The sequence below is a fragment of the Gymnoscopelus braueri genome (genome assembly GCF_963280865.1).
Source record: "Gymnoscopelus braueri genome assembly, contig: SUPER_20_unloc_1, whole genome shotgun sequence".
NCBI lineage: Eukaryota > Metazoa > Chordata > Actinopteri > Myctophiformes > Myctophidae > Gymnoscopelus > Gymnoscopelus braueri.
In genome coordinates, this window is record NW_027660990.1 from 130,365 (window position 1) to 148,071 (window position 17,707).

At 41.2% G+C, this 17,707-nt stretch overlaps 1 protein-coding gene across 1 annotated transcript; it reads right to left on the reverse strand.

Annotated features, from left to right (window-relative positions):
• Window positions 1-9,936: 9,936 nt before the first annotated feature.
• Window positions 9,937-11,211, reverse strand: LOC308076673 (UBX domain-containing protein 6-like; the record flags this gene model as incomplete). Its single annotated transcript, XM_080457375.1, has 1 exon — window positions 9,937-11,211. One exon carries the CDS (start codon window positions 11,209-11,211, stop codon window positions 9,937-9,939), a length of 1,275 nt encoding a protein of 424 aa, XP_080313501.1.
• Between the last annotated feature and the right edge of the window lie 6,496 nt (window positions 11,212-17,707).

The window sequence follows — 17,707 nt, forward strand, 5'->3', positions numbered from 1 at the left end:
CCTGTCGATGTCATTGGATATCATTGGTCATCTAGCCTGAAAGAGCGAGTCCTGTCGATGAAGGGCGGATCCAAACCCAGGCGGTTGGATTCCAGCGCCGCTTCCTATTGCTTCACCAATCTATGTCCCCGCTCCCCCCCCCCCCCCCCCCGGCCACCGTTCCTGCATGGTTCTCCCAGGCTTTTTTTCTTTTGAAACAAAAAAAACGGCATGGGTTTCCGAGGCTATTGGTCATCTGACCAGTTTCATTGGATTTCATTGGATCAAATCGACAGGAAGTGAAACACACACAGCCTAGGAAACAGGTGAATAAACAACTGGGAAGGGCCATGGGCAGTCCTTTCATGAGGAGGAGGAGGGACTAGGACAGGTGGGTGGTCTTGTAGGAGGAGGCGGAGGGACTGGTTCAGTGGGAGGTGCTAAGGTGAGAACCAGGTATACACTTAATGAACTGGAGGCGTTATCGAAAAAACATTGAGTTTGAAGTTATTATGGGTTTGTATAGGAAGGGGGCTTGTCTGATAAAATGAATATTACATTTCTAAATACTGAATCAAGCAACTTAAAAACGGTCTGGGGGGCTCACAAAAGCCTGAGTAGACGATAAAATGACCAAAAAGTTAAATATCCCTTTAAGGTGTGGGGAATTCACCACTCGGTCTCTCTCTTTTGATCCTTAGCATGACCTCACAATTTCTGATTTAACTTTTGAAGATCATTTATTTACTCTATTTCTGAAACACTCTAAATCTGATAAATTTTTAACACATTGGGTGCCATCATTTTATAATAATAGATTACGTTCGGTGCCAGAAATCTCACCGTTGAGCTGCGCAGTGCTGTTTAAGCTGTAGACTCCACGACGTGCATTTCATGTGAAAAAAAGCATGCCTCCATTTTGCCCGATGGTCCTGGCTAACGCCTGGAACGATAACATCTCTCACGCGAGTGAATGGCGGAGCGATCGTGCATACAAAATGAGTCGTTTTCCCCAGCGTAAAAGTTTCGGAGTTATAGGGGTTTTAGAGAAGGAGATAGAACAGAAGTGGATGGGTGCCATGTTTTTTGACACGATGATCCATCTGGCCTATCCTTCTCAGAATCACCACGGGTGATCCCAGAGCTGCTCCAGCCCCTCCTGTGTGGGAAAAAAAAAAAAAGACACCAAACACGGTTCAGACCGTGTTCGGCACCAAAGCGCTACTCTGTGAAAACACGGTTCAGACCGTGTTCGGCACCCGATGTGTTAAAATGAGTACCTGTTATCATCTCTAAGACTAATTCATTTTTTTGCCCCTTTTCTTCTATGTCTGTCTACCTGCAATGCCGAGCCTGACATCATCCTCATGATCCCCTGTTTCTCATCCCCGGTGGCAAACCTATGACCTACCTGGTTTGCCGAAAAGCTAAAAACACTGTGCCAGTACTGTGGGCTGTCTCCAGAACTCTACTCGCCTCACTCCCTTCGCATCGGAGCGGCCACTACTGCAGCCATGAAAGTGCCGGTCGCCACCTTAAAATCACTGGGCCGGTGGTCCTCAGCTGCCTATGAACGATACGTGCGCTTAAACCGGGGAAAGATCATTTTAGCTCAGAATCTAAGGAGTGCAAGTGTGTTGTAAAATTGCTGAATCTAAGTAGTAATAAAACTGTTGTTATTATGCATATCTGGTGGTCGCTGGGTGGAATTCATTGGTAGCATTATCACAGAATTCATGTTAAAATAGTTAGTAGATAGAGCTGATCACAGGCAGCCAAGAGTCAGAATGTGCTCGCTCGCTCGATCAAACTTTCAATTTGATATGAGCGGATTGGCGGACCCCCTGACGTTATGCGGCTTTAGCTCAGAATCTAATGAGTGCAAGTGTGTTGTAAAATTGCTGCATCTAAGTAGTAATAAAACTGTTGTTATTATGCATGTAGATAGCTCTTTATAATGGTATTATTAGAATGGTGAATGGCAGCAAAGGTCTATCAGTGTTCTCATGGGTTTATTGCATCATGGTTGATGTGTGCATCAGATTGATGCGGTTGGGTTGCATTAACACAGAGCTCATGTTAAGTTTAAGTAGTATATTCCTCTATGGCATTAGAGGAATGGCATGGCTGCCAATGCCGTTGGCAGCATAAAGTTAGTATGTCCTAGCCGATCCCAGACGCTTGTCTCGTGGGTGTTTTGGGGGAAAAGATGGGATATCTGCTTGGTCAGTTGGTTTGAGTGTTCACCACACACATAGTTTTTCCTATCATATAGAATAATTCCTCTGGTGGCTCTAGAGGAATTGCCGAACGGCGGGTGTAGCCATGGCTTCACATTCAAGTTCACATAATGTTAGAATACCCTAGCATGAATTGCTTGCTGCATATTCGTCACTGTCTCCTTAAGGAGTCAAGTGGGCAGTGGTGTAAAGTAACTAAGTACATTTACTTAAGTACTGTACTTACGTACACTTTTGAGGTATTTGTACTTTACTTGAGTATATCCAATTTCCAATACTTTTACTTCTACTCCACTACATCTCAGAGGCAAATATTGTACTTTTACTCCACTGCAATTATTTGAAAACTTTAGTTACTAGTTACTTTTCAGATATAAACTATGATATAATGAAACATAAATGAACCACTTTAGCCCTATTTTATACATAGGCTATTTGAAAATAGCAGATCTACAAGCTCACAACGCGTCGCATCGCGACGCGTTGTGAGCTTGTAGATTGGCTATTTTCAAATATTTAGTACTTTTACTTTTGGTACTTTAAGTACATTTTGATGCCAATACTTTTGTACTTTTACTCAAGTAAATTTAAAATTTTGGATTTTCACTTGTAACAGAGTATTTTTATATTGCAGTATTGGTACTTTTACTTAAGTAAAGAATTTGAGTACTTTTTCCACCACTGCAAGTGGGATATCTGCTTGGATGAATCAGTGAGCGTTCACTGTAGGGCGTTCTTGGTTCAGAGCCTGAATGCCAAGATAAATTATTATATCCACACTTGTATTCACATTAATAATAAAATATTGGTTCAAATTATTCGTGAGTTATCTGACTGAAATTATACGTAGCCTGCGAGTTAGTCCAGGCAGTATATACTCGAGAGGTTACACACTGCGGTTATGCGGGCGCATACGGAGCTTAATACAACGCTATTACACAGACCATACGTCATAGCTGACGTGACATCAGCTGACCAATCAGCGGGTTATTTAAGCTCACCTCAAGTCTCTGTTCATTCTCTGCTGTCATTTGTCCCCTGGTCTGTTGGTATGCAACTGTTTACTCCCACCATCACCCCAGCACCACCAGTGGGCTAGGCTATTGGTTCTGTATAATACAGGGAATAAAGAAACAAGACCAGGAGACCTGGTTTTGCCAGACCCAGAATAAGTACTTTATAAGATCAGAGCACTACGTCACCGGACTTCACATGACGTGTCAGCCTGTGTCTATGCCCATGTATGGACGAAAGGGGGACAGACTTTTTTGGCTGGGGCCGGAGGACAAAGTGACCATGCCCATGTATGGACGAAACAGGTACAAAGCCTCATGTAAGCCCGACCCCTTGGGTCTGGCAAAAACAGGTACAAAACATGAACTACGTCACGGCTAAGCCGGACTTCACATGACGTGTCAGCCTGTGTATGCCCATGTATGGACGAAAGGGGGACAGATTTTTTTGGCTGGGGCCGGAGGACAAATGGCCCCTGCCCATGTATGGACGAAACAGGTACAAAGCCTCATGTAAGCCCGACCCCTTGGGTCTGGCAATAAAATAAAGATCATTGTCTCCGTTGTCTCCGCGAGGCCGAAGGCATGGAGGAGAGTATGTTTTACCCCCTGTCCGTCCGTCCGTGTGTTTGCGTGTCCGTCTGTCACCAGCTGTGATTGGCTAGCGAGACACATGATGTCATCATGCGAATCGGTACACATTATCTCAGACAATTCCGTCCGATTTGTCACATTCCATCCTGATTGGCGAATTCAGAACATTGCTGGCCCACACTAACCTACCTGACCTGGCGGACACCTGTGCTCCGAGGTGCACTTTTGCCAGACCCAAGGGGTCGGGCTTACATGAGGCTTTGTATCTGTTTCGTCCATACATGGGCATTTGTCCTCTGGCCCCAGCCAAAAAAGTCTGTCCCCCTTTCGTCCATACATGGGTATCTGTTTCGTCCATACATGGGCAGGGGCCATTTGTCCTCCGGCCCCAGCCAAAAAAGTCTGTCCCCCTTTCGTCTATACATGGGTATACACAGGCTGACACGTCATGTGAAGTCCGGCTTAGCCGTGTGTAGTGCATGTTTTGTACCTGTTTCCTCCATGTATGGAGGCTCTGTACCATGAGGCTTTGTAGTCCATGAGCCAGACAAGATTTCATTATCGAAAGAGTGGGCAAAACCATACCTATATTAAATTGTTCATAGGGTCAATACGAGTAAATACATATATGATAACCTTTCCACAGGAGCAGCTTTTTCATGGTTATCACACATTTTGTTATTTTCCCCATACGTACATGACAGGTGAAAGAATTACAAAATTTAAAAAAGAGTTATCATAATGAAACTTCCTGAGTTGATTACTTACATGAAGACAATGATTTATCGTATTACAAGTTTTCTGAAATTGTATATTCAAATATGCAAATTAGGCATTACGAAAATATGCCCGAATTTGTATAACTTTCCAGAATCAACATTGGAACATTGGACAAAGCCAGAGTGAACATTCTTATTTCATTTTGTTAAGATGTTGGAGTCAAAGGTTTTTAACGAGGGAATATTCAATATCTGGCTCAATTTTGGGGCTCTGGCTCATGGACTAAATGCCTAATTTGCATATTTAAATATACAATTTCAGAAAACTTGTAATACGATAAATCATTGTCTTCATGCAAGTAATCAACTCAGGAAGTTTCATTATGATAACTCTTTTTTAAATTTTGATTTTTTTTCACCTGTCATGTACGTATGGGGAAAATAACAAAATGTGTGATAACTATGGAAAAGCTGCTCCTGTGGAAAGGTTATCATATATTTATTTACTCGTAGTGACCCTATGAACAATTTAATATAGGTTTGGTTTTGCCCACTCTTTCGATAATCATTGCTCAATTTTGGGGCTCTGGCTCATGGACTATTGTACCTGTTTCGTCCATACATGGGCAGGGGCCATTTGTCCTCCGGCCCCAGCCAAAAAAAAGTTTGTGACGTCCCCTTTCGTCACAAACTATTCATGACATCATGAACTTCAGTTATAAAGTGGTTTGTAGGTGTGTTACATACTAGGACTTCATTTTGGGTCTGGCAGAACCAATATCACTGGTCTAACTAATGCTATTGCTCTCAAACGCTCTGCAGGTGTAGGTGTGTGGCTGGGGTCAGTATAGAACCTGCGAGAGAGAGAGAGAGAGAGAGAGAGAGAGTATAAAAGTCGACTGGTTTTATTATGTCATTGGCAGAATGTTTGCATTGGTTTATGTGCTAATAGTAGTCACATGTGTATTTTTCGCCTTTTAAGCTCTCTGTTGTTTATTAATAATGAATGCTTTAGTTTTGAACGGAGGTGGTGTGGATAAAAAACAGACCTATTGCAACATAGAATTATGATCTTTAGGTTTTCAAAAATAGTGAATGTCATGTATAATCATCCTCTCTATAAATGGTCAAGACCAGAAGTGGATGCTCTCTTTGTAGTGTTCAATACATGATTTGTAACCCAGTAGTGTTCAGATAATTATGGAAATCCATCACAAGCATCACAATGTTGTCCCTAAAACAATTCATTATAGGGTTAAACTCAAATTCCCCAAAGGCAAGTAGCCTATATTCAGAATCAGAATCAACTTTATTGTCGCATCGCAGCAAACAGCATTCAGGAACACATCATATACACATCATATAATATAGCCTATGATACATAGGCTATATTTTCAAATAGCCTATGTATCATAGGGCTAAAGTGGGTAATGTATGTTTCATAATATAATAAATTATGTAGTTGAGTAAAAGTACAATATTTGCCTCTGAGATGTGGTGGAGTAGAAGTAAAAATACTGAAAATGGGAAATACTTCCTCAAAAGTGTACAGTACTTGGATAGGCCAATTTACATTCTAAACAATTACTTTGATAGAACTTCACCCCCCCATCATTGTCCTTGTGCAATGGAATCTCCACTGGCCTCAGCCTCTGCAATGTAAACATGGTGAGGCTTGCATGACGTTTAATTATACAAACTTCGAAATTAAACAAACATTTAGCTCAGCATCAGCCAGTATCTAATTTTAGTTAACTTGGCATTCGCTTAATATTTTCGGATCATCCGTGATAGTACATTTTTGTATTTGTTTTGTGGGGTAGGCAACGCACCTTACTTTATTTTATGTATTATTACACACACGTTTGTTTAATGCTTATATGTTGTTAGTAAGCCATCACATAAGTCATGCGTGACTTACATGATTTGTGGGACAGGCCAAGGGAAATGTGCCGAGCTCAGTAGCAACCAACTGTATCACTTTCATCAGCAGCATTTTGGATTAGGTTCAATAATATCTCTATCTTGCCTGCCCCATCCTCATTGCATTCCTCAACATGCCCACATTGTCCTTATGACTGCCATTGCCATTTTTTTATATCTCCTCAGCCAATGATGGGCTCCACTATAGCTCTGCTCACTAACATAGGTACCAGTGGACCCTGTTGTTTGGTTGCTTTGGATCAAACAAGCTAAGATTAACCTCAATTCACCCTTGAAAATACATTTCTGAGCCATTTGCAGCTCTTAAGTCTAGGAGCTCATCTTCACTTAGCAGGTCACTGATTGTATTGACTCAAATAAAAGGTTTATTTTTTTTTCATTCCTCATTCATTATGGACACTCATCAGCTGCTGATTTTCTGTACAATGGTATTAATCTGGGACTGTTTCTTTGCATCCCAAAGCAAAATAAGTATCACTGCCACACTTGAAACAATGATTACGATTTAGCACATTCTGCTGCTGACACACTTGACTTGGTCTCCTGTACTCAGAATTGGCTGGATATGTTTGGGGGCTAGTCACAGTGGCTCTCTCACATTGGACAGTTTGCACCAAAGATGTGACTTGGCCTGTGAACTCACTGATATCAACACTGCTTTCTTCTTTCTTCCCAAACAGTGAATTATCTTTGGTCTGTTTCGTGGGTTTTACTGAGATTGGTTCTGCCTGGGTGACAGACAGTCATCTGTCTATCTCATTCAGGTTGGTTCAATGAGAGGTTCTACTTATGGCTTTAATATTTTGGGCGTGCTCATTTTCATTGTAATGTGCAATCTGCATTTTCTCCATTTACTACTGTCGCTACTGTCCATATTTTGCAGGAAGCCCTCATTTCTGCTCTGATGTTTGCATTTGACAGACCTGTGATGATGGACTGGAAGCAATGGCTCTGCAATAATTCCCTGTTGTATTTCAGACCAGACTGAGAGTGTTCTGATGAAGATCAAGTGCTCGGATAGGAAAGTCAAGGGATGTTTCGCCTGGCCCCTGTACAGTTTTAGTTAACTGCTGGTACAAACCGGTAGTGAGTGATAGGTAGTCTACATAGTGAGCTCTCAGAATGTGTCTAATGCTGTTCAAGGTGAGGTCTACTTTCCCCTCTAAATAGCTTCGCAGCTTTTGCACCAGGGTTCACTGCACAGAGCACTGCTTCCGCAATAACCTTAGCCCACTTTCAATTCAGTGTTTGTTTTGTGGGTTAGTAGTCGTCCTCCTCCATGATAAAACCTAATCACACTCACGAGGCACGATCTTTGTGTCTGAAAATATGTTATTTTGATTTAATCACAGCAGGAGATAGTCAACAGCTCCAAGCACAGAGGTAACATATTTTTACTCCAACTACGTTCTACTGTTAAACAGGAATGTTGTTTAAACAATTTCTACCCAGAAACTTCTACTGCTGTGACCTAATACTGCCACCTATTGGTAGTGGTTACAACAGATGCAGACAATTATTTTAACCTCACAGGTAAGTAAAGTAGAACAGTTTTACAGGTACTACTGTGAACAACAGGTAATTATACCAGGTAAGTATGGAGTGATGGCTATATTCCGAGGAAATGTACTGTTAAGTCAAAACAGTGTATTATCGTATAAGAGCACTGAAGAGATTATGTTACTACAGTCCTCCAATCAACATAGACAATCACAGCACGTTGACTTGGAGGAAATACTGGCCTACACAAGATACGCGCGCACACGCACGCACGCACGCACGCACACACACACACACACACACACACACACACACACACACACACACACACACACACACACACACACACACACACACACACACACACACACATACAGAGTGATAAGGAGGGGCCTAGTATATGGGGGCGGCAGTGGCTCAGGGGTAGAGTGGCCGGATGGCCCAGTTCGATCCCGTGCTCCCCCAGAGTTAGTGTGTCCTTCAGCAAGACGCTGAACCCCTAATTGCTCCCGATGAGCAGGTTGGTGCCTTGAATGGGTGAATGTAATGCACAATCTATGTAAAGCGCTTTGGATAAAAGCACTATATAAATGCACCATTTACCATTTATTATAGATCCCTATGGGACTCTGAAAAAACAAGTGGGTATCAGTTCCGGGGACCGCTGGGGGTCCAAATGGACCTTTACGGGTCTGTAAGTCTGAGAGTGTGTAAATGGAACCAAATGGACCCTGAAGCTACCTACATGCTGCTCCAGGCATCCCAAAACAAACTGGTCAAGGATACTGCTTGGCCTCACACCTACAACTCCTCCAACCCCTGCTCTTTTTGCCAGGGTGGGATGGCTCAGGGTAGAGGACAGAGTACAGCAACCGGCAATGGGCCTGGTCTACAAGAAAAACGTCAATGACTTCCACAATCACAACATCAGAGTGAGCACCACAAATCACGTTTAACCCAGGTTTGGCTCAAACAAGGGGTTACATTTGTTCTAGCTGCTACGCCACAAAAATGTGGAAAGCCCTACCGACATTCATAAAAAAGTGTGAATCCTTACTCTCCTTCAAAACCGCTCTAAAAGAGCGCTCACAGGTGGCTGCAATTCGGAACTGGCCCCTGTAAAAAGTCTAATTGGTTTCTACTCGTTTACATGATGTTTTTGCATAGTATTGTATATTTGTCTGTCATTAAATGTTTCGATGAATTGAGTACAAACGACCCCAATGGAAACAAGCCTTAGTGAGCCATTCTTGTGTTTTAAATCCTCTTAGCAGCCTGTGTATTGAACTGTACTTTCCTGTGCTTCTTGTTTTGCAAACTGCTAATAAAGTATTCAATCAAACAAAATTGTCCTAAAGTGCCATTTTACAGATTTCAGCCCTGCCCCTCTCTGCACGTCCCTGGCGGTAGCATGTAGCCCCCTTTACGGCTCTGTAACTCTGTAACTCAGTGTGCTAAGGGAACCAAAAGGACCTAAGTGCATTTGCATACCCTCAGGGTCAAATTGACACTAAAGACTACACAATGCTCTCAGACTTGCAATCCCAGCGATAAAAAAGAAGATTGTATCAAATTGGGGTCCATGGCATATAATGCATATCAAACTGGGGGTCCCTGAAATTAAAACGTTTTGAGAATCACTGATGAAGGACAACTCCATCCTTGATGGACCACGGAGGGATGTTGTCCCATCGCCTGCGAAAGGTTAAACCAGAACCTTCCATAAAATGAGGGGTACTATCCCTGAGTTCTGGGAACTCATGGATGGTTCAGAGTTCAGGGATCCTGAGCAGGGCCCTAATTAGGTTCTGAGAACCATATCTGAACCCGTAGAGTATGGAAAGAAATCCAGAACCAGTGAAATACGTTTAACGGCACAGCGCGGTTCACTTAGTTCCTGTAGTCGAAAAGAGCCACATGAGAGTTCAGGGATAAAGCCACTTCTGTTCAGTTAAGGGTCCGAATGCTTTCCAGCAGCTCGGGTTTGAGAAGAGCTGGGCTCTTCCTCTCGCCGCTGGCAGCTGTGATGTCCGACTGCATGTCTGCATCCCAGGAAAACATCAGCAGAGCTGCAGGGACCAAGTTGCATGAAAAGAGGGCCACGTCTTCAGACTCCTGCAAGCTCTTGTGAGATCCAGGAGCAACCAGCTTGAAGGGCCGCCGGCCGTCCACCAGGGAGTCGCGCACGAAGCTGAACAGCACCGGCATCCGGTCCCAGGCATAAAACGTCCCTTGTAGCAGATTTCCGTCAGGTAGTCTGATTCGCAGGAGAGCGTAACTGTATTTCCTTCTCTCCCTTTGCTCCTGCTTCTCTCTCATCGCCTTGGTGAGCAGCACGGCGTTCCTCACCACCAGCTCGCTCCTCTTCTGTTGCTCTCTCTTGAGCTCCTCCGCCGTCAGGTTGTAGAACTCCGGTGGTAGCTCGAAGCGGGTAGCGTTGGAGGAGGGTCTGAAGGCCTGAGGCCGTCTGTCCAGCTGGGCTCTGAGCGGCTCCCCTCTCTGGAGGCGATCCCTCCTATCCGTCATCAGCTGCAGGGAGTCAGTGCTCTGCTCAGGTAAGACCAGGAATTCCTCGGCCTCCTCTTGTCCCTCTACGGGGATCATAGTGCTCTGAAAGCCCACGGCCTGCAGAAACTCTCTACTCCCCTCAACGCAGTGCACCTTTTCCTGGAACACCTTGTTGCTGACTTTAATTTTCCTGTACTTCTCTTCCGCAGGGTGCTCGCACACGTTGTCAACGTACTTGCTAATGACGTCCACGGCGGCCCTCGTTTCTCCGTCCTTGTTTAAGGTGTGCATCATCATGATGGAAGCCTCCACCGCATCCTGCTCAAACTTCATAAGAATGGCCTCTTTGAGGCGCGCTTCTCTGTCACTTCCAGTTAAAGTAGCTCCAGTTAGAGGACAGGTAAAATACACACCTGACACTGAGAGACATTCCAGCTCTGCTGCTGCTGTAGCTGCCGTGTCCTTTTTATCCCCTGCAGGAGCTTCTGCCCCCAGTTCCCCTTTCAACTGGTTCCTAACGGCGTCCTGTGAGGTGTGGGCCTTTGGACGTTGCTGATGTTTGATCCTGGACAGAGCTTCCGCTCCTGCTGCCACGCCCGCCGCTGGGCCTCCTACCCGCTGTGCTCTGCCAGTGGCCGCATCGGTGAGTTTCTTCCCGGATCCGGCAAATTTGAATTTGATGTCTTTCTTAATGTTATCTAGAAACGCCTTCATTTTGCTTAACCTTGACAGAAAACTAACCCGTAATGCACAGAAGCCAGCTAGCATTGGCCCGTACACACTATAAGACCGTAGGGCTGCAGGGAGCTCTCTCTCTGGGTCTGTTTGGTAGTCTCTTTCTGGTTCTCAGAGGAAGGCACAATCTGAAGGAATATCCACCCTACAACACCTTATATGCTGTAGCCCTGGTTTTACGTCACAAACAAGCCGTTGCCCCTAACAATGTTGATCTGTGCAGGCGCCAGAACCATTGAATTTCAGTTCTAATGTTAACGGCAAGCTAACGCTAACCACATCAACCTATCTCTATTCTGAGGCGGATATTCAGCAAAAAAATTATCTGCGAGCTCACAACGCATCACAATGGGTAGAGGGGGATGTAGTATAGACCTTTTGTGTGCATGTGTGTGTGTGTGTGTGTGTGTGTGTGTGTGTGTGTGTGTGTGTGTGTGTGTGATATATTTTGTATTTGTATTTATTTAATATTTATATTTGGTTATAATTTATTATAGTTAATGATTAGTTGAAATATGTTTGTATTATTTGTATCTAGTGTTATATTGTTTTTCCTTGTGGTGGAGAATTGTGTGCCGTGCGAATGGTCGAGAGTGTGTGAAGTGGCTGATTGAAAGCAGGCAGTGTTGCAGATTGACAAGTCCAGCTGCCCGTCGATTCCTTCCATGCCCTAGCCGTTGATTGGCTGTGGTTCTGCCTTGACTTTATTGGGTACTGGCAGCTTAACAGCAGCAGAGACTCAAGCCCTCTTGTTCTCCAGCCTTTTGTTACGTTTTTGCTTTTTGTTAGTTTTCCCATTAGTTGTCTTTGAGTACTACTACTTCAATTGTGTTTGTTTTCCAATTCATTAATATTTAGTTTGCTTAAAGTTGATCCTTATTATTTAGTTGCTTGAAATGCTTGAACCAAAGTTGGTCATTTATTTACTAAAGTTATATACGGATTCATTCTTTGTCTATACTTAAATATTCACTATGTAGGGGCGTTTGGTACTTTTGTTTGGTTTATCCAGTTCCTTTTTTCTCCTGTTTTTGTATTAATAAGTTAGTAAATTGTATTGTATATATATATATATATATATGAATATACAATGAATATGTATTTATATATGTATTTTTCATTTTCATGTCATATGAAAGCAGGGAATCATAGCTACAAATTGACATATTGCTTGTGCAGTTTCACCCACCAGTTTTCGAGATATGGCTTATAGAATGATGCCTTGTAGAATTTCAGTGAGATTCTATGAACTGAGAAAACAGGCCTCAAAGTGTCTCTTCTGTGATCTGTGAGATGTTAACACCTATCCCAGCATGCATTGCTGAAAGGTGGGGGTCTGAGGGGGGCCATCTGCTGTCCCAGGGTGCATTGTTCTCAAATCAGGGATAAAAATAAGGGATGCCAGGGCGTGACCCCCCAAAAAAGTGATTTATTTTGCGCCTTCATTGACATCAGTCATGTAAACAATACTTGCTAACAAAAAAATACTGCTTTTGAGTACATTTATGGCTTTGTTTCACTCCAAAGTGCAAGCTTTTATATACATCACATAATAAATAATAATAATTCAAAGTGCAACATCAATAAATTGTTCATCATTTCATTTCATCTATTTATTTATTTCGAACATATTAAAAAATATAAATGAGAAAAGACAAAGTTCGAAAAAGGAGTAGGAAGGGTCCTACCCCTTCTTTATACGTCTCAAATATGTCAAACATTAAGAAAACATATTTTGGCTTTCCGCCCCAGTGTTTACACACTTTCATTTAAGAAAACAAAAACAAGTTAAAAAAGCAAAAACAAAAAACAAGTAAACAAAACAAACAAACAATCAACATACTAGACAGTCGAAATTATGCTCCAGATCTAACCTACAGTACATTTGTTATACCTAACAAGCTAATCTATTCTATATCTATTTAGTACAGCGATGTCAAACTGGTGTTTCGCCCGCGACGTCGTCAAATCTGGCCCGCGAGGTGATTTGAGAAAACGCCATTTAATACTACCTCTAATGGAAAAAAAAACGAGAGTGAAAAAAAAAAGGCAGAAAAAAATGGCAGTGCCCAGCAGCTTCTTAGGTTGCCTGCAGGGCCGTGTTTAAGCACAGGCAATGTGCAAATGCCTATGTCTTGTCGGGGGAGGGGGGGGGCAAAAAATGCACCCATAAAAAAAAAAAAAAAAAAAGTTAAAATAAACACAAATAACATAGCCTAACCTAACCCTAACCCTAACCCTAAAACCGAAATAAAGTAACAAAGAAACGCCCAAAAACGGCCACAATCCGCGCAATAACCGCAAAATTTCGTGCGCGTGTGCATGTGCCCTGGGGGGGGGGCGAAAAATGTCCGTTGCCTAGGGCGCATTCTGACATTAACACGGCCCTGGTTGCCTGGTCTGAATACTGGACAAACTTGTTCTGGGAGAACAATGGGCCAATGGCCAAGGTGAAGCCACGGTCATTAGCATACAGAGGACCATGACCATGGCCTCTCTTACATTGTCAAACATAGCATAAATAGAGTCTCAGGCAACACCATTTCATTCACCTGAAAGCTGAGGAGACACAGAGATATCACGCCACTGTTGAGAAGATAAGACGCCACTGCTCTGCTCGCCTAACCTGACGCTGCTCGCCTGCTGTGATTCAAGATGCTTTCCACATCCATGTTCTGTTCGTTTGTCAACAATGATCTAAATGGGAAGTTTACTTCAGCAGCTAGAATGTTTTTGGTGTGCAAAACCACAGTTTTTGGTGTGCAACACAGCCCTCGTTTAAGTGAATTGCTTTCACCTGCTCTGCTGTTGGACTGCTGTGCGGAGTGTGCGCAACAGGGCATATCTCCACCAAGCCAGGGTGACCTACCCAGGCCCATGAAATTCATATGCAGGCATAGTAGCCAATTAGAATGAAATCTGCAAAAACTGACTCATATACTGATACAGAACCATATATTGGCTATATATTATCGCTGTCGGGTGGAAATCTTGTATGTTCCTTTTTTATTATTATTTAAAAACAATTTAAAATCGTGAAAATAGCCAATCTACAAGCTGTAATTATTAATGATTAAGAAAGAAAGTTCAATCACATTTCATTTGAATGAAAATAAATTGTGGGGAAAATACATAAAATCTCTAATCTGTGAATCTAATGTGATTAATGTGACCCCTACTTCAGTCAGTGAAGTCCAGGGCTGAATGTGACATATTGAGACCTACAGTATATAACTAAATATTGGTCATTTGCCAACACATTATTTTGTGAAATAAATGGGTTATATTTCACAGATAGTTATACTATTCTTATAATATATTAAAATACAATCATCCTTAACCTTCAAGTTAAATTCATTATTTCCGTGGACTTAAAAAACATTTTTGGACTTAAAAATATTTTTTTTTTATTTTGGATGGCCTTCCTGCCCTGGCATTTGGCCTTTGTGCCCTCCAAAAAATGACAACACCAAAGGCCAAGTGGCCTTGCCCCTAAAATGACGAAATTCCAGGCATGGATATACTGTTATGTCACAGCAGTGACTGAGATGTAGTGGAGTAGATGTAAAAGTACTGGAAATTGGAAATACTCTAGTGAAGTAAAAATACGTCAAATCTTTCAAATCTTTAGGTACAGTACCTGAGTAAATGTAATTAGTTACTTTACACCACTGTTGTTCTATAAATCTAATTATTTAACCACCCACACACATTACCAGGTATTGTTTAACTTCAAATTGAATTATTCTACTTAAAATGGTTTATTATTATCATTGTTATTATTATTATTATTATTATTATTATTATTATTATTATTATTATTATTATTATTATTATTATTATTACAAATTGCATTGTTTGTTTTTAATGTCAATAATTAAAGTAGCTATTCTTCTTAATACATTTAAAAAGAAGTGATATGCATAGTTAGTAGCAGTGTCTGAGTGCGTGTGAGCGCGCATGTGCGTCCGCAACTAGTTCCGGCCCACCTCCTCAAGTCACCATTTGACCAATCTGGCCCCAACCCCAAAATGAGTTTAACACCCCTGATTTAGTATGTCCATTTTAAACATTTGCTTGAACGCATTCCATGTCGCACTTTGTTTCAATTAATCTCTGCATTTGTTCCACAGAGTAACTCCTTTAACAGAAATACAGTGATATTTTGCATTAGTCCTCACTAATGGCTGATCAAACATACAGACTCCTCTCAAATTGTAATGACTTTCTCTCGCTTGGAACAACTTTTGGATGTTGTTTGGTAATAATCTATTTTCTGCTTTATACATTATTTGAACTGTTTTAAGGTCAACCAAATCTGAATTTGAATTTTAAAGCTTTTAATTTGATAAAGAGTTGGTCAGTTGGTTCTCTATATGTGGTTTTATTTATAATTCTTATGGCTCTTTTTTGAAGGATGAATATTGAATGAGTATTTGTTTTGTACGTGTTTCCCCACACTTCCACACATGTACGTTATGTATGGGAGTATAAAGGAACAGTATATAATTAACTTTTATTTTAAAAATCTTTGACCTTATATAGTATTGCAATAGACTTTGCTATTTTAGTTTTTATATAATTCATATGAAGCTTCCAACATACTTTGTTATCAATTATTACTCAAAGAAATTTGATTTCAGTCACTTGTTCAATTTCTATTTCATTTATTGAAAGTGTTTTGTTTGTATTAATTATACGATTCCCAAATATTATGTACTTAGTTTTAATCAAATTTAGTGTCAATTTATTTGCATCAATCCAACTCTTTAATCTTTTCAATTCCTGTTCCACTGTTTCCAAAGGTTGCTCCAAGTTAGCTCCACAACAAATCAAGTTTGTATCATCGGCAAATACTATTGTTTTTAATACTTTTGAAACCTCACACATTTCGTTTACATACAAGATGAAGAGCAGTGGGCCCAGCACGGAACCCTGAGGGACCCCATATTTAACATTCAGGAATTGTGATTTACAGTTATTTATTTGTACATACTGATTTCTATTTTGTAAATAGCTACTTACCCAAGAGAGAGCTAACCCCCTAATTCCATATTTTTCTAATTTTTGTAATAACAGGTCATGAGCTACAGTATCAAATGCCTTACTGAGGTCTAGAAATACTCCTATTGCATAATCTTTATTTCCTATTGCCGTAGTTACTGTCTCAACAAATTCCATAAGTGCATTGTGTTGTTGTCCTATTAACCCTAAAACCATATTGCTGTTCACATAATACATTGTGTTTGGTAATGAACTCATCTAACCTCTTATAAAACACTTTCTCCAATATTTTTGAAAACTGGGGTAGGAGGGAAACAGGTACAGGTCTGTAATTTGTGAGTTCGTGTTTGTCTCCAGCCTTATATATTGGTATGACTTTTGCTATTTTCATCTGGTCAGGGAATATCCCTGTTTCCAATGATTGGTTACAGATATATGTAAGAGGTTTCGCCACATAATATTTCTAACTAATGCCATGTCAATTCCATTATTGTCTATACCACAATAAAGGATAAGTCATCTAGGCATTTTTTCATTTTCGTTTTTTCATGTCATATGAAAGCAGGGAATCATAGCTACAAATTGACATATTGCTTGTACAGTTTGACCCACCAGTTTTCGAGATATGGCTTATAGAATGATGCCTTGTAGAGATTCAGTGATATTCTATGAACTGAGAAATCAGGCCTCAAAGTGTCTCTTCTGTGATCTCTGAGATGTTAACACCTGTCCCAGCATGCATTGCTGAAAGGTGGGGGTCTGAGGGGGGCCAGGTGCTGTCCCAGGTTGCATTGTTCTCAAATGAGGGGGGGGGGGGGGTTGAAACTTGATAGCTTGGAGCTCAGCTCCCAGGGAGCTCACAAAGTGACTTAGTTGCTACTGGCATACTACCTTACATGAAAAATGTTGCTACAGTAACCTTGGTTATTAGTGTTTATTCATTCATTTTTAAACAGGGCAGTCATGTTAAAAACAGTGATGGAAAAAGTACTCTAATGTTTTACTTAAGTAAAAGTATCAATACTGCAATGTAAAAGTACTCTGTTACATGTAAAAGTCCTGAATTCAAAATTGACTTGAGTAAAAGTACAAAAGTATTGGTATCAAAATGTACTTAAAGTACCTAAAGTAAAAGTACTAAAATGTTTGAAAATATTTACACCACGACCACTGAACATCAAGTATGAACCACCAGACTAAAATCTTGACTGTGCAAATGTAAAAGAAAACTTTGTGCAAAAAAAAAGGTGCTCAAACATCATCTCAAACATTTGCAAAAATACAGTAAGTAACAGAGGTACAATGTTACATTAATCTGCACCTGATCACCTGCAAATTGGCCTATTTTAAAGATCACAATTAACTGGAGTACTTGGTCACTAAGTACTAGTGCATTCCTGCATAACCAGTCAAGAATACAGTTGACACTAAAGTTATTATTATTATTTAGCCTTTAAGTGAAGCTCACAAC